Raw genomic sequence first — 21,192 nt, forward strand, 5'->3', positions numbered from 1 at the left:
GTGGAGACAGAAGTGATTTCAGCATTTAAATCTTTGAATAAATTGGTTAGTGGCCTGAGAAAAGGCATGTTTTAAACTTTCAAATAGGAGAGGAAAAGAACCACTTTTTAACTCAAAAGAAGGGTGTCAATGCCTCTTGTATAAGAATTAGATCATGCATACAGAAATGAAAATTGCTTTAAAGTTCAGAAACATTGGGATGGGATATTTGTTCACCCAACTGATAGGTTTTGTAGCATGAAAAAAATGTGTTTCATCCCTGTGTTTTATCCAGATAAGCCTATTTTAGCAACAGCTGACAAATGTATCAGCTACGTGAGTTTTTAAGCAGAGCTGTCCCGAATTTAAATGAGCAGTTCCTATTGTTAATTTGTCTGAAGATGTTAATCCCAGCTATGGACCAGTATTCTACTGAAAGGAAGTCCTGTTTTGTTTGGCTGGTTTCAAATGTTTAAGAAAAAATGTAAGTTCTCAAAGCCCAACTGTGTGAAGTCAAGTAAACTTCTACGATGTGTCTTCCTGTATGTCTCACACTGTACAATCTTCTCATTAAAGAGCATTCCTGTACATTGAGAATATGATTGTGATCAATGAAATTTCCCAAATTTCCTTAGCTGGGAATTAGTTGTTTGTAAATAACAATTAAATTGACATTAGCAGTTTATGCTCTGACCTAATTAGTGATATTTTCTCTTCAAAGTTCATTAAAATTGTTGGTGTAAAGTGCTGTATGCATGGGTAGATGTAACAAGGGCAGATTTAGATACTCTGGCAATTCCAAAAGACTTTGGTTTTACACAATTTTTAAAAATGAGAATGCACATGTAATCTTGTCACCAGTAGTGAAATAGCTTTGGGAAAAGCTTTTAAAACTTGCATGAAAAGAGATGGCTGTCAGCCTGCTATAGATATGTCACAATACTTTAGACAATTTAAACTTGTTTCAGACGCTGAAAGGTCTGTAGTTCACATTGTAATCCAAAGCAGCATTTAATTTAAAAAAAATGTCTTTTAGTACATTAATATATTTCATACCTTTTGTGCTTTTGTTTTTATGATATTTAACTTTTTAAAGGACATGTTTTAAAAGGAAAAAGCATAATTTATCTTCCTGGATTATTGGTAAAATGCACATTAATTGTCCGTGGGTTTCATGGATAAATTGCCATGTTTTATCAGTGATTTTTGAAACATTCTTCCTTGCCTGCTATAAATTCAGATAATGTGGTGCCCTTTGTAGGTACAATTCACCAGCCTTATTAACTGTATTTATTATGGCTTCTTTCCATTGCAGTAACAGCATGAAAGCTTCTAATGCCTCCATTTCCATTGCACCACAATTATGCATGCCTTCAGATCTCTAGGTCTGAGGCTTTTCAGTTCTCTGCCTGAATATGTGTTTTTGTCCTCTATATTACACTTTTTTGCCGGACTATTACCTGTCTGATTATTTTTCTTTAATTTAACTATGTCAAATTTAATTTGATAATTGTTTCCGTGTTGAAAATGCTTGTTTAAGAACTTCCATTTTATTAGGGATGGCTGTTGACAATTTGGAACTGGGGAATGTACACTCTCCTAATATGGGAACATGCCAAGGTTGACCCATGTGGAATGCTTTTTATTTCTGAACAGCATATTGTTTTCTATCTGGCTGTTAAATCTGACTTCCCAGCTACAGATATAATTACTGCACTAGCTGCTGAGAGGGTACCGGTTACCTGATGTTTAAGAGTTGTTACGGATTCAGCAACAATAAGTTTTTATAACAAATAAAACATTTATTAAACACTGAAAAACAAATCCCCAAAAGTAAGCAAACAACTAACGCAACCGGAAATCAGCTGCTGTGCGGCAGCTTAAACAGTTCTTAAAGGAATAAAGCAAAAATAGTTCTTAAAGCGATGTTGCAAAAACAGTTCTTCAAAGTAGTACTGCAAAAGTTCAAAATGCTTACAGTCCATTAAAGGAGAGACTTTTTAGAGGATTTAAATTCTCTTTCACGTCGTGTTGTTGTGGTTCCCAGTCGAACTATACTTTTCCTGGAGAATTTACGAAGATGAAAATGAAACGGCTTAAAGGCACTGACCTTTCCTTTACAAAACTGTACCCAACCCTTTCTGCTATTATTCGCAGGGGTTAACATGGGGACAGCCAACGAATTCCTTCCGAATGAGGATCAAACAAGGTCAAACCTGTTTCACCGTTGAAATCGAATTTCCTCGATCTTTTAACTCCCGAACTCTGATCTTCACTCTCCACTGATTTTTAACTGGCAGTGTCATAAAGAAACTGCCAGCAATGACCTTTTAAACTTTAGGCATTAAATAAAACTCCATCTTTCAACCAAACTGCATCATAATATTGGACCACGCAGTGGCATGGAGTCAAAATGGCAAATCCAGCCACGAACTGCCCCTCCTCATAGGGAGGGGTCCTCCTTTTATACCCTGTAAAAAAAAAAACACAAACAAACAAACAAAAAAAAACCCCCAAAAAACAAAACCCTGTCACACGACCTCTACTGGCAGGAAAATGACGTCACTCCACCATCACAAGACCACTACCTTAAGTCCAGTATAGCTTCAACACCACTGTCACGTGACAAGTACAAGATACCCACGGGTACATAACAGTGTAAAGTAAGACAATGATTATGTTAGGGTTGTGGTGATGAGAGACCATCACATTGGGCAAGGTACTTGTGATTGTAGTGGGATAGGAGGGAGTGGAAGAGGGACAGCTGTTGGCAAGAAAGACGAGAGGGCTCCTGTGCAGAGAGGAATTTTCTTTAGAGTTGGGACTTTGTGCATGCCCCTGTCCAGTTTCTCAACTTGGGAAAAACATGTACAACATCAGTCAATTTCACTGAGGAAGCCTGATGTTACAAACAAGAGAAAATCTGCAGATGCTGGAAATCCAAAGCAACACAGACAATATGCTGAAGGAACTCAGCAGGCCAGGCAGCATCTGTGGAAGAGACTAAGTAACCAATGTTTTGGGCTAAGACCCTTCAACAGGACTGGTGTGGTGGCAGGAGGATGGGGTGAGGGCAGTTGTGAGTGAAATGGAAGAAATGCAAATGAGGGCGGTGTTGGAAGGGAAAGCCCTTTCTTTGAAGAACAAAGACATCTCAGCAGTTCTGGAATGAAAAGCCTCATCTTGAGAGCAGATACGGCAGAGATGGAGGAACTGAGAGAAGGGGATGGCATTTTTACAAGTGACCAGATAAGAGGAGATATAGTCTGGATAGCTGTGAGAGTCAGTGGGTTTGTAAAAGATATCAGTAGATAAGCGGTCTCCAGAGATAGAGATGGAGACAGAGAGATCAAGAAACAGGAGGGAGGTGTTGGAAATGGACCAAGCAAATTTGAGGGCAGGGTGGAAGTTGGAGACAAAGTTGAAGAAATCAATTAGCTCAGCATGGGTGCAGGAAGCAGTACCAATGCAGTCGTTGATGTAGCATAGGAAGAATTGTGGAATGCTGCTGGTGTAGGCTTGTAACATGGACTGTTCCACATAGCCAACAAAACAGGGAGGCATAGCTGGGACCCATGGCTGATGTTAAAATATTGATAAAGGATCCAGTCACTCCCCAGCAGGCCACTGGAATATTCAAATGTCTACCACTGGGGAAAAAAAGGTGTGTGGATGCATGTACAAAACTTTTGGAAGTATTCTTCAAGTTTAACTCCCTTCAAATGCTTCTGTTGGCCAAGTTGCTTTAGTACTTGATTAATACCAAGGTCTCAGTCATTGTGTGATTATTTTTGTGTTTTGAAAATTAAATGAAACTGTAGCATCTTTTTAATGTTGGATGAATGTGTTGCATTTTCAGGGTATGATGCTTTGTGCCATATCGCAGGCCAACAAATGTAATGATGTCAGTTGAATTTTTTGTGTCTATTATAAGTTGCCCTCAAGAGACCCTAGAGCTGCTGCTGTAGAAAAAATGAGTTATGCAATCTATTCCCAGTTCCCCTTCTGCTCAGTGACCTGGATTAGTTTGTGTGTAGCTGGCAGCTCAACAAACTGAGCAGCACCTGCAACAGGGGTTTTCTTTGTTGTGGCCTGCAACCCATATCCCTTTAGCTATAATGGTGTTTCAGAAAATCTGAAAGTGCTATGATATAACAGCTCACAAATTTTAGAAGATACATCGAATGAAAAAATATCGAAAGGAAGCTCTTAAATATCATGGGCTGAGATGCGATAATAAATGAGTTTAGGCCAGTCCCAGTTTATGGCGAGACAACTAATTAAGCCAGTTATATCACAGCATGTCTTTTATTATTGCTGTTACTTGATTCCATCAAAGATTTTCCATGCTGATATAGGAGTAATAATAGTAGTTTTGATTTTTATTACTTATACAAAAAGCAAAATTATGAAGAGCTTTAAAACTAATGGGAGTCTGTGATTCATCCTGCAGTGTTATATTCTAATCTGTGTTGTTAAGTCCATTATTAGTAAACATAAATACTTGGAGCTTCAATTTACTTTTGAGAGAGACAAAGGCCATTGAATGTTCAAAGTCTCCCAAGTTGGATAGGCTATAAAGTTTTGGATATAAAAATTGAGGGATATCAATTTAGTAATGCGGAAAGAATTAGGCCACGGTTGACAAGGTATAAAAGTTGAAATGATTTAGAAGCTCAAATTAAGTGCCTGATCATAAAAAAAGACTTGAAAAGATGAACTCTGGTTAGACTCTTTTCTGAATATACGCTAGTGGAAAAATGTTTGTGAATATCTTTTCAGAAGGTTTGCTTTCCTCTCATTGTGTCTGTGGTTTAGTGTGGGATGGTAGAGCCACGTGATGGTGGATGCAAAGATACAGCACTTGCTGGGAAATAGTGGCTGGTTTAATCTGCAATGCATTATTAAAGTGGGTATTGTCCGGTAATTTGTGGTGAAAGTACGTGGTAAATAATTACAAACTGTTGGGCAATTTGTGCTGCTCCATCTTTAGCCTTGAGAGGCGGAGGCCTACTATTAACCTATCCAAAAGATTTGGGAAAATGCCATAGTTTTAAGGATGAGTCAAATAGCCATTAAGAAGCTTTGATTGAAATCTGAAGAGTATTTTTGTGATTGAATTTATGTCCTAGTCATCCTTTTCAACAACTCTAGTCCAGAAAGTGGGGGGGGGGGGGGTCGCTGGGGGCAGCGATGCATGTAGTCGAGCCATGGCCTCTTCGTGCTTGAGCTCCAGGTTCAATCTTGATCTTGGGTGATTTCTATGCGATTTCTATATTTCTATTTGCACGTATCACCCTGTGACTGTGTGGGCTTCCTCCAGGTTTTCTGTATTGCCCGCACCTCAGGGAACTGCGGGTTGATCACTGTAAATTACCTCGAGTGTAGGTGAGTGATAAAATTTTGGAGATAATGAGAATATGAGGGGAAGAAACGTGGAATTAATGTAGGATGAGTATAAGTGAGTGATAGATGAACTTGGTGGTCTGACAAGCCTGTTTCTGTGTGTTATCTCTCCATGACTGACACCTGTGGGAGAGTACTGGTGGAAAGTATTCCCTGTCCTTTCATGGTTTTGCTCCACCTTGTCTCCGCAATCTATTTCCAGGCATAACACATCAGGAGAAATTTGGATAGATGACCAAACACTTCATTACGCATATGGGTTTTAAGGATTGTTTTTGGGGATGGGGTGATGGAATAAAAAGGGGGCAGAGAATGAGTAGGAATGAAATTCTAAGCTTGAGACTGACACAGTAGACATTAAAGGCTACCACTGGAAATGGGGGAAAATGGAGAGTTCAAAGTAAATTTATTATCAAAATACTTGTCACCATATACAACTCTGAGATTCGTTTTCTTGCAGGCTTACTTAATAAATCCATAGAATAATAACCATAGCATAATCAATGAAAGACCACATGAGGTAGAGAGTCCATTGGTTGTCGAAACATTTCAATGGTGGGGTAAGTGAAGTTGACTGCAGTTATCCCCTTTGGTTCAAGACCCTGATGGTTGAGGGGTAATAACTGTCCGTAGACCTGGTACTGTGAGTCCTGAGGCTCCTGTGCCACCTTGCTGATGGCAGCAATGAGAAGAGAGCATGTTCTGGGTGGTGGGGGATCCTTGATGAGTATTATTGGATGGTTGTATAGTTTTAAAAGGTTACAGACGTCACGTGTTTATGTCTTGTCAAAAAGGAAGAAGATATGGTTAAATGACTGTTATTTTTAGTTCTGTATGAACTTTTGACCAACTGTTACTCAATGCTGTGTTAGACATGTATCTTTTGGGGAAAGTGATAATTTTGATACCAGATGTCACTAAGATGCATCATGCCTACAAAAGAAATAAACATGACATGAGGAAAAACTTGTTTACACAGTGCAAGGTTGGAATCTGACAAGCATTACCTTCAGACGTGGAGGAGGCATTGTGGTCTCCAAGGGAATTGAATAAATATAAATTGGTTGAGGGAATGTTGTGCAAGGCTCCTGCAAAGATGCCAGGATATGGAACTATTGAGTCCCTCTGGTAGAGAGCCAGCATGTACACAGATGGCTGCCTCTTTCCTGTAAGTTTAATGATTGTGTGTCATTGCAGATGTACAGCAGTTTCAGCCTGAGAACCCCGCCCATGCTTTTGAAAAGTGTGATGGAAATCAGGCTGTAGTATCAGACTATTTATGGCAAATAAAGACAGCTACTTAACAGGTATTACTAGTAGCATACTTAGTCAGTACATGACATCATTCCAGGCCATCATAGGTTCTTCTGATATCAGTGTTATTTATGTTAGATTAGCATTAAAGTGAACATGTTCCTAAATGAAACAGATGAAAAATCCAAGCAGATATAGGCTATTCAGACCTATGTTTCTGCTGTTCCATTCAGTGCGATCTTGTCTTAGATTTAAACTCACTTTACTGTAATAATTTCACACCCTTAATATCTGAAAAGTTATCAATTGCTTCCTGAAACATTCTCAGTTGTAACACTTAGCTCCTGGGGTAGAGAATATGGAAGGCTCACTCCGTTTTGAGTGAAGAAATTTTTTTCACGTACGAGCGTACAAATTATAAACTGGAAGAGGCCACTCTGGCACTTAACAAGCTCCATTGCAAACTCATCTCTACATTCCCTTTTATTCATATGAGCCTTTCACATTTTTGCTCTGTCTCAGGTAGATAGTATTGTAAAGACAGCTTTTGGCACATTGGCCTTCATAAATCAGGGCTTTGAGTACAGGAGCTGGGATATTATGTTGAAGTTACATAAGAAGTTTGTGAGGCTGAATTTAGAGTGTTGCGTGTGGTACTGGTCACTTTCCTACAGGAACTATATCAATAGCCTTGAAAGAGTAAAGAGAAAATTTACAAGGATGTTGCTGGCACTTGAATTATAGGGAAAGGTTGAATAGGTTAGGATTTTGTTCCCTGAAGCACATGAAAATGAGAGGAGATCTTGCAGAGCTATATAAAATTGAGGGATATAGAAAGGGTGAATGCATATAGGCTCAGGTTGGGTATACTGGAGGTCATAGGTTTAGGGTGAAGGGTGAAATATGAGGGGAAATTTCTTCTCAGGGTGAGTATAAACTGAACTTCAAGTAAAAGTGGTAAATGTAAGTTCAATTATTACATTTAAGAGAAATTTGGATGGGTACATGGAAAGGATGGGGTTTAGATGGCTGTGGTCTGGGTGTAGGTAGATGGGATTAGGGATGAGATTGGGTCAGCATGGACTAGATGGGCTGAATGGCCTGATTCTGTGCCATACTACTCTGACTCTTAACAGCTGAAGGTCCAGGTTCTGAAACCTTTTGAAGAAGGGAATCTTCTGAGAGAGAAAAAATATTTTTGCTTAATTTTTGTCTCTTAATTGGACAGTGCTTGTTTTAAAACATGCCCAACTTCACAGTCCATACCATACCTCCCTCTGGCCTGATCTATACTCTCAGTGGCCACTTTATTAGGTGCACTCCATTAATGCAAATATCTAGTCAGCCAATTATGTAGAAGCAACTCAATGCATAAAAACATGCACATCTGGTCAAAAAGGTTCAGTTGTTGTTCAGACAAAACATCTGGTCTAAATGGGGAAGAAATGTTATCTAAATGACTTTGACCATGGGATGATTGTTGGTGCCAGATGGAGTGGTTTGAATCTTTCAGAAACTGCTGATCTCCCGGGATTTTCGTGTACAACAGTCGCTAGAATGGTGCAGAAAGCAAGAAGCACCCATTGAGCAGCAGTTCTGTGGGTGGTGATGCCTTGTTACTGAGAGAGGTCAGAGGAGAATGACCAGACTGGTTTAAGCTGACAGAAAGGCAACAGTAACTCAAGCAACCATGCCTTAAAGAGAGGTGCACAAAGGAGCATCTCTGAATGCACAACACGTCAAACCTTGAAGTGGATGGGCTACAGCAGCAGAAGACCATGAACATACACTCAGTGGCCACTTTATTAGGTACAGAAGATAGCTACTAAAGTGGCTACTGAGTGTACATGTTAATTTCTGACAGGACATTGATCGGATGAATTTTTCATTCGCCTCATTCACTCTAATCCACGGCCCCCTGAATTTGCAAACCTCTAAGCAGTTCTGATGAAAGGTGTCAGACCTGTTTATGTTTTTTAGCAGGGCACATTGTTCTGGATTTTCTCACAAGGAATGTCCTCTGCGCATGCAGCTAACTGTACCTCTACGGATCATATTTAGTTTAAATCAAGTTCCCCCTCAATCTTTTAAATTTTAAGTGGATGCAAGCCTAGTTTTTCCAGCCATTCCTCATTTCAGATATTAATTGGTCTGGTAAACTTTCTGAACTACAGTTGATAGCCCTGTACAGTACCCTTCAGGCCTGACCAGTTTTGGACTACAGAAAATACCACACCACAGAAACTGCTTTCTGATCATCTTCCCCTGAGCAGGAGGCTGTTCTTTTTATGTACGGTGAGACAGTTATGGGAAATGAATGCTGTAGAGTTATGAGAACTGTTCATAGCCCAAAATTCCTGTTTGCCAGAAATAGTTGTCAGCTACACTTGCTGAAGTTACACTTATAGATTAATCAGTACAGATCCAGGCTTCCCTCGGTGCTCAAAGGCCTTGCAAGCAGGAGGCTTGAGAGGTGGTCAGTTGATGCAGCTAGAATTCAAGTCTGGAAATCTGAGTCCCGTCATTAGCTAGACCAGGGATTGATGCTGAAGATCGGAGCCCAAATCTTGATCAGAAGTTGAAACCTGATGGCTGAAGCCAGGAGACTGAAAGCTGGAGGACTGTGTGTGTGTCTGCACGCGAGGGAGGAAAGGGGCTTACTTTATTGTTGTTGTTTTGTTGCTTCTTGTGTTCTGTTTTGTAGTGTTGTGTTGTTCTGGGCCATGTTGGCGCTGGACTATGTGGTGACACTTGTGCGTTGTCCCCAGCACATCCCTAGGATGCATTGGTCGTTAACACAAATGCGTGCAATTCTGGCTTCCTTACCTGAGGAAAAAAGTACTGACTTTGGAATCAGTGTGGAGGAGATCACCGGGTCGATTCCAGAGATGAGGAGAGATTTGAGTCACCTGGGACTATAATCACTAGAATTCAGACGAATGAAAGGAGATTTTTTTTTTAAGCATATAGAATTATGAAAGGGATAGTCAAGATAGAAGCAGAAGAGTTGTTTCCACTGGGTACATAAGACTAAAACTAGGGGACATAGCCTTAAGATTCAGGAGAATAGATTTAGAACTTAGAAAAGGAGAATCTGCTTTTCCCTGAGAGCAGTGAATCTGTGAAATTCTCTGCCCGGGGAAGCATTTACTTCATTAAATATATTTAAGATACAGTTAGATTTTTGCATAGAACTAAGGATTATGGGGAAAAGTTAGGTAGATGGAGTTGAGTTCACGGCCAGATCAGCTCCTAGTTCTTATGTTCTCATTTAATGTAATATAGTTGTCATCTGAAAATTGAGACCAATGCATTAATTATCTCACCATTTATATCCTTTAGGATCCATGAATGTATTCCATATGAACCCAGAGCCATTGCTCTATATGGCCACCTCTTGCTTTGAGATTGTAAAGCCTGTTTCTACACAGTTCATCTAAAGCAAACTTGCATTCCTGCATCAATCTTTTCAAACCCCATGAAACTTTAAGGCATATACCATGTAATTTTATTAGATGAGAAAAACATTCTGGGATTGGGCTTATTCTCCAAAATAGTTAATGATTATCCCTTTGTCATTGATTTTCTGACAGTAATGTGAATTATTACTGCCTTCTTTTATTGAAATTGTAAGCATATTTGTTTTATTAATATAAAAAAGCAAGATGTCCACTTGAAATGAATGTAGTTATTTTAATATTCTATCTGATACTTGTCTCTGACGTTGCAAAAATTCCCCATTCTACTCCAGAACTTAGGAGCTAGAAAAGCCATAATGCTGTGGCAGAGCCATAATTCTGTTGATCTGTTGATCACCAAGTGAGCCTGACTGTCTCTTAGTATGTTAATTGGTACTTAACTATGCATATTTATGCATATAGAAGTTTGAATGATAAAATCTTGTTGACTCCTGTTTGGACTAGGCTTGAGTTCCATTCTCAGACAATGATACCCTTGTTTTGTGATCTTTGCACTACTTAGTTGAATTGTATTGCCAATGAAGTTCACAATGTCACTCATCTTAAGACAAATTTTGTATTTTTGTGCTTGAAATGTACGGCATTCATAGTGATCTTACTGTATGTATGCTTTGTGTTTCAGTTTTTGACTATAGCTATAGGGACTACATCCTTTCTTGGTACGCGAATATCAGCAAAGATGAAGTTCATTTGTATCAGATGCTTTCAGAGGACTTCTGGGAAATGGCAAAGCAACTGAGGACTCGTCTGAGTAACATTGACATCGTTAAGGTTGTTTGCAATGATGTTGTACGGACTGTACTCACTCACTTCTGTGACCTCAAGGCAGCAAACTCAAGGTAAAAGATTAATTCAAGATGTACACACGTGTACTCATTTGTCCTATGTTATTATTTGTACCACAATGTCCACAGCAACTCAAAGTACATTAAGTGTTAGATAGCAATAAGAACAAGAATCTAGTTTTATATCACTCTTGTCTTACTGAGCTGAGAGCAATTGTACTGATCCAATTGAGATTCAGATTACTGTCAAATACACCAGGGTGTAATGAAGTTACACGTATCTTGCCTCAAGTCAACCCTCACAGAGCTAAGTTTAATTGCAACATTTGTTGTATGTTTGCTCTTTACAAATAGATTGTTAAAACAATCTCTTATTTACTTATTAGTCATTCCCAGGTTCCCTCTAAACTCAGAAATCATAATCTGATACAAATAACTTAATGGCACCCTCAAGTAGAGACTTAACCAAATTTTCCAAAGAATGTGCTTAGTTCACTGATTGTGTGTTTGTTGGTGGGGAAGAGCATTGGAAAGAAATGTAAAGGAGAGCTGAATAAAAATTCTGGAAACGATTCAAATATCCAAATAATACCTATCCATGTGTTCCTTCACAGAATTATAATTGCAGAAATTTGTCCTTATCACTTGTCCCAAAAGATGAGTCTGGTTAATTTTTTTGTACATTGAATTTCTAGACCAGATATTGGTGGTAAAAGAGGCAAATGCAATGTTCACGTTCATTTCGAGAGGACTAGAATATAAAAAACAAGGATGTAATGCTGAGGCTTTATAAGATATTGGTCAGACTGCACTTGGAGTATTGTGAGCAGTGTTCAAGTTCAAATGCGTTGTCATCTGACTATACATATACATAATCAAATGAAACAACATTCCCCTAGACCAGGGGGCACCCACAGAATGTATCACACACAGCACATAAAACAAAATATTATCACAAATAAGCTAATAAAATGTCAGTCAATGTGGGTAGTATGCAACGCTGGTAAACATTAAACAGCTCACTGCCCTTGTGACAAGACCTCAGTGGTGGCAGGGTATTCATTAGTCTCGCAGCCTCAAGGAAGAAGCTGTTACCCTCCTGGCAGCTCTAGTCCTGATTCTCCTGTACCCACTTCCTGACTGTAGTGGCTGAAAGTGATTATGAGATGGGTAGTAGGGATCCTCAACAGTGCTTCGGACTGCCTTAGTAAAAGTGGGGTGGGGGGGAGGTTAGAGAGAGGCCCCGATGATCCTCTTGGCAGTTTTTTACTGTCCTCTATAGAGGCTTGCTGTCTGATGCCTTGCGGTTTCCATACTATACAATGATGCAGCTAGAGGGGACACTCTTGAAGGTGCTCCTGTCGAACGTTGTGAGAATGGGGGAGAGGAGCCTTGCATGCCTCAGTCTCATCAGAAAAAGTAGATGGTGTTTGGGTCCAGGTTAGATCATCCATTATATACACACCAAGGAACCTTTGTGATCTTCACCCTATCCATGGCAGGGTGATATGCAATGGAGAGTGGTTGACTTGCACCTTCCTGAAGTCCATAATTATGTCTCTTGTCTTGCCCTTGTTGAGTTTCAGGTTGTTGTTCTCACATTATTTGACAAACCTCTCCACCTCCTCTCCGCCTGCCAACTCATCATTGTTTGCCGATGAGGCCAGCCACCAGCAAACTTGATGATGCAGTTTGACTTGGATCTGGCAGTGGACAGAGGACAGTTTACCCATCAGCCTCTGAGGGATGATTGTGTTAAGTGCCAAACTGAGGGAAATGAATAACATCCTGGTGTTTGCGGCATTGTTTTCTAGGTGGGACAGGACAGAGTGGAAGGTCATGGCTATGGTATCATTTGTTCACCGATTTGAATGGTAGGTGAACTGGAGAAGGTCTGATGTAGCTGGAAGATGAGGTTTTATATGATCCATTATCAGTCACTCAAAGCACTTCATCATTGTTGAAGTCAGTGCCACTGGACAGTAAATGTTTAAGCCAGTTACTGTCACTCATCTGGGCACCAGAATGATGGTGGCTGCCTTGAAGCCTGCATGGATAGTGGACTGTTGCAAAGAGATATTAAAGATATGGGCTAACACCTCTGTTAGGTTGGCCACACAGTCCCTCAGACCTGACCAAGTATCTTTCCTGGCCCCACAGCTTTGTGTGGGTTTACCCTGGCTAGGATCCTCCTCAGCTCAGTTGCAGCCAGACAGAGTGCCTGTTCCTCAGGAGGAGAGGAGACTTCCCTCAATGTCACATCATTCATGGTGTCAAATGCATTAAAGGTATTCGACCTATTCGGAAGAGAGGAGTCGCTGTTGTTGACACGCAAGGTATACTTGTAATCTGTAATGGTGTGTATACCTTGCAACAAGTGCCATGTGTCCCTAGTAATGCAAAGGTGTCTGAAGTTTCTGTGAGTACTCTTGTTTTGCCTGCCTGATGGCACGGGAGGGCATGGCTCTTGCTGACCTTAGAGACATCTTATCTGCCAATCTGAGGGTAGTGTCCTGTTCCCTGAGCAGTGTGCGATCATCTGCGGTCAGCCATGGTTTCTGGTTTACCCTGGTAGTGTAATGTTTAATCACCGTAACGACCTCAATGCATTTTCCTATGTCACTGATCCTGCATATTCATTAATTTTGACCATGAGACTTGGGAGCATAATTAGGCCATTCAGCCTGTCAAGTCTACTCTGCCATTCCATCATGGCTGATCCTGGATCCCACTCAACCCCATACACCTGCCTTCTTACCATATCCCTTTGATGACCTGACCAATCAAGAAACGACCAACTTCCCCCTTAAGTATACCCACGGCCTTGACGTGAATTGATGAATGATTGATAGCCACCTCCCTGAATATACTCTAGTCCGTGCTTTCAAAACAGACTGCAGTGCTGAGGTGGAACCCTCTGGCCAGGTCCTGATCTCCCTGTAAACTGGTTTGGCCTGTTTAATCAGTGATCTGTATGCAGGGATTAGCAAAATAGATACGTGGTGTGAGTATCTGAGGTGAGGGTGCAGGGAGACGGGGGTGGGAGAGGGACAGCCTTGTAGGCTCTATGAATGTTGCTATAATGTATTCTCTCCTCTGGGTGTAAAGTTGACATGCTGCTAGAACTTTGGCAGGATAGTTTTTAAGTTAGCATGATTGAGGTCACCAGCAACAATGAAGAAATGATTGGGCTGAGTGGCTTTGAGGCTATTTACCTAAGTAAGGAAGGATGTGCTGGCATTGGAGAGGGTCCAGAGGAGGTCCACAAGAATGATCCTGGGAATGAAAGAGTTAACGATGCACAAAATGCTGGAGGAATTCAGCAAGTCAGGCAGCATCTATGGAGGGGAATAAACAGTCCACATTTCAGGCCCAGGCACTTCATCAGGATTGAAAAGGAAGTGGGTAGCATTTGATGCCTCTGGGGATCTCATTGAAACCTATCGAATATTGAAAAGATGAATAAAGGTTGGACATGTGAAGATGTTTCCTATAGTGGGAGAGTCTAGGAACAAAGAACATAGCCTCAGAATACAAGTAAGTCCCTTTAGAACAGTAATGAGGAATTTCTTTAGCCAGAAGGTGGTGGAATTCATTGCTACAGACGGTCTTGGAGGCAAAGTCATTGGGTATATTTAAAACAGAGGTTAATAGGTTCTTAATTTGTAAATGTGTTAAAGGTTATTGAGAGAATGCAGGAGCATGGGGATGAGAGAGATAATAAATAAGTCACGGTGGAGCAGACTTGATGGGCTGAATGGCCTGACTGCTCCTATGAACTATGGTCTAATTTCAAAAAGGCCACTTATGCATTGTGACAATGCATTGAAGAAATTCTCATTCTAATTCCTGTTGGTTGTATCTGGTTTTCTTCAAAAAATTATGTTTGCCCACTTCCCTCTTCACTGCAAACATTTTGAAACCTGCATTAGTGGAACGGGGGTATCAATGGCAAAACCCCTAATTCTCCCTTAAGAAGGTGGTAGTTTGTTAATGCTTTATAAAAAGCTACTGTTTTCAAGAGATTCTGCAGGTGCTGTTAATCTTGAGCAGATGCACAAAATGCTGGAGGAATTCAGCAAGTCAGGCAGCATCTATGGAGGGGAATAAGCAGTCCACATTTCAGGCCCAGGCACTTCATCAGGATTGAAAAGGAAGTGCGTAGCAGCCAGTATAAGAAGTTGTGGGCAGGGAGGTGGGGAAGGAGTAGAACTGGCAGGTGATAAGTGCAAGTCTGCTTGAGTACATGGGTGAAGCATGAGGGGGGGAGCAGTGAGAGAGGAACTCACTGAACTCACACTGAAGAGAAAATCTAAGCTTCTTCAAAGTTATTCCCAAACTCTGAACAGAAGTCTCTAGCATATAGATTGATAAAGGAATGATGAGACATTTACTAATCGTCCTGGTGCGTAACTTGGAAAAGAACTACAGCTAAAAGTGTTCGCGTATGCCTAATACCACACTCTTTCCCAGGAGCAGAAGTCATGAGTTTGGGAAACACTGCCAAAGAAGTCTCAGTGAGATGCTGCAATTCATTTTGTACTATCCCCATGAGGACTTGGGGAATCAAACTTGGAGTAGGTTATTTGGTAACGGTCCCTTCTCTGTTATTCAGTTAGATTATGGTTGACCTTTTACATTGGAAAAGACTTCCTGCAATAAGCAGATATCAGTTGATAGTTTTTTTGGATGTTGAAGGAATCGATCAATCTGCTCTTGAATGTACTTGGTTACTGAGCCTCCACTGCCCTTTTTTGGTAGAAAATTATAAGAATCAGTACCCCAGATGAAGATATTTAATCTTATTCCTGGACAAACCTTCCCTAAACTAGGACTGTGATCCTTGATTGTAGGCACTTATGTGAATTTTCTTTGTTTCAATGCAATTTTACATTCTTCTAAACTCAATTTGCTTAATCTATCCTTGCAGGATAAATTTCACAGCCTACAAATTGGTCTGCCTAATTATATCATGTTGTCTTTTACTTCTCTACTCAAACCCTCTTCTAATAAAGAATAGCAGCCATTTTGCCTTTCTGATTATTGAGTCCTGGTGAGATATTATTTTGAAGACTGTTTTCAAGTCAGGTCTTATTGCTCAAGAAAGGACAATCTTGCTATAGAGAGTTCACCAAATTAATTTGGTTGTTGGATGTTGGTTTGTTGTACCAGGAGAAGTTAAGTAAACTGGATGTATATGTTTGAGTCATTGGGAAAAACAGAAGTGAACTCATTCATACATATACTATCCTTAACTGGTTTTGTAGGGTAGTTATGGGAATGATGTTTTTCATGGCTGTGATGTCCAGGATTAGATGGATGAAATAAAGGGTTGGATATTCAGGTGAAAGATAAAAATAAATATGAGGGTAGTGGTCCTTTGGAAATCTGTACTGAGGAGGGCAAAAGAGGTCCAGTCATTAACTGTGTTCAAGACAGTAAATGATGAGTCTTCAGTTATCAAATGAATCAACAGATGCTGAGTTAGTGCCAGAAAGTAGCACTCAGGTAAAGGCTAAACACGATCTTGTTGATGGGAGCAGAAATAAGAGACCCAATAGTCAACTTCAGCTTCTGTTTGGTTTGTTCTAATTGCATGCTGAACCTGCATGTTAACTTTTGGAGAGATTTCTGACATCTTACTAGAGTATGGACTGGGTAGCCTCCTAATCCAAAAATCACTTTTGTGTTACATTTGTTTTCCAGGAAAACAATCCTCAGTGAACACACCAACATATTAACCCCAATTTCACAGGCTCAAATTTTGTTTAAGAAGTTGGTGTGCAGAACCTTATCAGTAAAGAAAAGATTAAAGATTAACTTTGTCACATGTCCATCGAAACATACATTGAAATTGTCATTTGTGTCAGCAACCGACACAGTCTGAGGATATGCTGGGGGCAGCCTGCAAGTCTTGCCATGACTGCCATGCCAACATAGCATACCCACAACTTACTAGCCTGTATCCTGTATGTCTTCGGAATGTGGGAGGGAACAGGAATGGTCTCTGGCAAGACATACACACCCCTTGCAGACAGTGGTGGGAATTGAACCCCAATATTCTGATTTTTGACACTGTAAAGTATTATGCTAGTCACTACGCTGGTGTGCAACCCACCTCTGCTTCCATGCCTCCCACAAGTGCAAGTACATTCACTCGTTACTCCCTTATCTATTCTGGTCGTTAGAACTTCAAGTAACCATTCTCAAACTGTTTTGTCAAACATTACTTTCTTTTCATAAAGTCGTGTCAACTCTGCCCAGTTCTATTGCCGCTTAGGATGGTGGTATTCTTAGCATCGCACCTTTAAAACAGTAGAGATTTATTATGCAATGCACAGTAAGAGAGTTCACTGTGAGGAGCTGTGTAGAAATGTCCCTGTTGTCCTGATATAAAGTATCCACATGTTTTGAGCAAAGATAGCCTGGAAGAAAAAAATCACTTGTGAAATAATTGATTTAAGCCAATGTAAGCCTGAGGGCCACTGAGACAAATTATTTAATTGATTGATTTATTTATTACGAAAGCTGTGGAAATGAGAGGCTATTTTGGAGCTGAAGAGGATGCAGATGTTGCCTATCTCAGACAGTTTCTCATAGATCCCTATTGCTCTTGCTCTCATGACTTCCTTTCTTTGTTCCATTTAACTTAACTTTTTTTATTTGGTGCAGGATAATGTGCTGATCTAAGTAGTTTCCATCCATGACATAAAATAGTCCAATATTCAAGAGTAATTTTGTCTCTCTAATCCCAGGAGCAAGAACTTAACTTTACTTACTTTAGGGAAGCAATGAAGGTCCTCCATCTTCTTCATCGTGTCAATAGTTTTCAATTTAATTCAAGTTTAATTGTCATTCAATCATACTTGAATATTCATGAATACAGCCAAATGAGACAGCATTACTATGGGTCAAGGCAGGGCCAGATTAAGCTAGTGCGGGGCCTGTAGCATATGTTATAAAGGGGCCCTAAATTTTAAAATTGCGTATAAGTATTAAAACATGAATTATTTACTTGCATAGTAAAGTAATTCATTTTTTAATTTGCTATACAGCCAGATAATACGACAAATGTCTGACACTTCAGTAATAGTATTAATTACCCGGTACATGTAGGTATCAATTTCAAATGTCAAAAGTAACAAAACTACAATTTAAAAGTTTTCTGGATTTCGCATGAGCAAATTTGTTGATGATACTGGAAATGTCTTATTTCATGCAGAGTTCATGTTCATTGCTCATTAGAGTGAGATTGTTCAATCTGTTTTGACCCATGGTGCTCCTTAATTCAGTTTTAATCCTTTTCAGTTTTGAAAATGAGCATTCTCCACTGCAGTTGGTCACCATGAGTGACAAATAGATGTGCAAGGTATTTTCTACATTTGGAAAGCATGACTCCAAAGAGTTGTCAGTTATTGAACGGAACAACTGTAACTACAAGGTCTTGTTTGGCGCCAATATGAAAAGCAAGATCAATTTTCAACAGTTCAGTAAACTACACAAATTCTTCATCAAGACTTTCTTCCAGATATGATTTAATAAGATTTGATGACCTCTTTACGATCTCTTCAAGTGTAAGCGACTGTAACTGATGACATAGCGCACAGTCAAAGTCAGCTGATCCACATTAGATATATCTGGAGTAGAATCCAATGAAACAGAATAATAATTGTATTTCTTCATTTCACTGATAATGTGATCCAGTATGCTGGATCCAATCAGATTGATGAATTCCTCACATGTTGTTTTAGATAGGTATGATTTATGTCCCCTTCCTTTGTTTGCGTGAGCATTTATATGCTCTGCCAGAAAAGGGTCAAACTTGGCCAGTAATTCTAACAACCCCAAGTAATTTCCATTATGAAGAGAGCCAAGAGTTTCATCACTACCACAAACCTCATTCTGCTAAAAACTTTACACCTTCAATTATTCACTCTAGAAGTGTGCGTCAATACTTTTGTTCAGTCTCCATTTCTTTTACAAGGTAGGAATCGACACGTTTAGCTTTGTTTTTGCGCATCGACAGTGAAATTAAAGCTTGTCTATGTGAGGATCATTCTTCATGTCGACGTAATAGATTGCTTGCATTTTTCAAGTCATTAAACCCCTCTTCACTAAACTTCGATGAACATCCTGAAGTCATAACCTTGCATGGGAAACAGAATAGGCTTCCTTTGCTGTCTGAATAACCAATTTCTTGCATGTTGCTTGTTTGTAGGTTTATGAGCATTTGTAAAATAAGACTTCTGACAGTGCCAAGGTTTATTTTCATTGTCATACAATCACATGGATGAAGAGACGTCACTCTCAGCATGTTGACATTCATCACTTTCCTTGGCTATCCAATATTCACGATCACAATCATCTAGATTGTTTAGCCATTCACCAATGTCACTAGAGTACTTGTTCTTTACACTTGTTCTTTCGCATTCAATGGATGCTGGCTGTTGCTGTATCGTGCCTTCTGTCGCACTAGTACTAGTTGTTCCTATATTTCCAGCTTCAGCCATTATAGCACCATCACCATCTCCATGAACATCAAAATATTCTGTCAGCTTGTGTGTTTTTGATAACACAAGTTGGTCTCTTCTTTCTTTTTCTTCCTTCACTTTACGTTTTGCACTTCCAGAAGCATAATAACATCCAATATCTCTGGCCCTATTGCTCATTGCTATCTGCAATGGAAAAAAAAATTAATGAAATATGCATTTAAAAACAAATAGTTTATGTTACAAAAGCTAAGTAGCGGTATCAACAAAAACTAATGAACAATAACAAATTTATGTGACTGTTGTGGCTATGAGCACATGTAGATCACATGCACTCAACAATCAACTAGGAATAGTGTTCTGAAAATTATCTGTTTAGTTGCTTATCGAAATCCATTTCAATTGGGAAATACAGGTTGAAACTCACAGTCTAATCCAATCTTGTATGTTCCTGAGCTGGTTCGGACTACCTAAAATCAGGAAAAAGATGAGGAATCATGAACTGGGTCCCATAAAATTGTTGAGTCGCACATCCCTTGTCGCAGGCTCACTGCGGTGTCGCACCCTCCAGCGGTGTAACAGCGCATGCTGCAGCAGCTTAGGAGCGTGGGAGATAGCACCAAGGTCACCACAACACAGCAAGGAGCCAACACACGCCTGCACACACATACCATGCAGCTCCCCCAACATGAAAACAACAGCGTACAACAGAGAATAAGGTGAGATACCAATTGCAGCCTGCAAGCATTTAGTGTGGGGCCCGTAGCATATGCTACTTTTGCTACTAGGTTAATCCAGCACTGGGTCAAGGTGCTAAAACGCATTACTAACAGTCACATACAAGAACACATTATAGAATTAAAAGAGTCTCAACACTCCCCAATTCTTATATATACAAGCACATAATAGATGCAGAATAGAAGAAGAAAGCCCTTAACTCCGTGGAGTCATCGGGACACCGTCGTGACAGCATTTTTTTTTAGCAGGCTTTCTTGTTTTTACAAGGCCAAGTTGCTAGCTCGACGCTCAACCCAACACGGATGGAAAGTATGCAAGGGAGCCAGCTGGATTCAAACTCATGAGCCTTTGCTCTGAAGTCCGGCGCTGATGCCTCTATGCCATCAGCCGGCCAATAGATGTAGAATACTCATGTATATAGTCCAGATTTCCCAGCTCACTGAGATCATCTCTCGACCGGTCCTGAGGCCTCATGGGCGATACCGTGGTTTAGAGGCCCAATCCTCACACGTACAGGCATGTGTAGAATAATTAGTAAAAACACAACTAGACGAATATAAACCCCTCGGTTTTCACTACTTTCAGTCATGCAAGTCTCAGGCAGAGACTCAGGAATACCATTGTACTCAGATGTAGAAGGATTCTTCATTTTCTGTATCAGTTTTGTTTTACCAGTCAGGTTATTAGCCCTGAGCTGACTTCCCCCCCCCCCCACCCCCCGTTCTAAAGAGATTTCCTTTTATTTTGAGGCTCAGCCGCCACCTCCTGGACTCTCCCTCTATTGGAAACATCCTCTCCATGTCTCCTCCATCTGGACCTTTCAATATTCAGTAGGTAGGACATAAATATCAAATGCTGGAGCCACAGAGGTACTGAGAAATAGAAGGACCTTTATGCCTATCCATAGATCCTAACAGGTGGTAGCACAGATTGATATGGTGGTAGAGGAGGGATGGCTGCTTTCATTAGTCAGGCATTGAATATAAGAGTTTGTAGTTCATGGTACAGACTCGTGAAACATTGACCATTGGAGTATTGTGTACGTTTCTGGTCATAATAGGA

The 21,192-nt window shown here is 40.2% G+C and overlaps 1 protein-coding gene across 4 annotated transcripts in view; it reads left to right on the top strand.

Moving 5' to 3' along the window:
* The window catches only part of snx25 (sorting nexin 25), a 277,191-nt gene that overhangs the window by 96,240 nt on the left and 159,759 nt on the right, over positions 1–21,192 (top strand). For all 4 annotated transcript variants that reach the window (XM_073048142.1, XM_073048141.1, XM_073048143.1 and 1 more), the window contains exon 4: positions 10,741–10,957. In XM_073048142.1, coding sequence (XP_072904243.1) covers positions 10,741–10,957 — 217 coding nt within the window. The remainder of the gene's footprint in view (positions 1–10,740; positions 10,958–21,192) is intronic.

This window comes from Hemitrygon akajei, chromosome 6, assembly GCF_048418815.1.
Source record: "Hemitrygon akajei chromosome 6, sHemAka1.3, whole genome shotgun sequence".
In the NCBI taxonomy this organism is placed as follows: Eukaryota; Metazoa; Chordata; class Chondrichthyes; order Myliobatiformes; family Dasyatidae; genus Hemitrygon; species Hemitrygon akajei.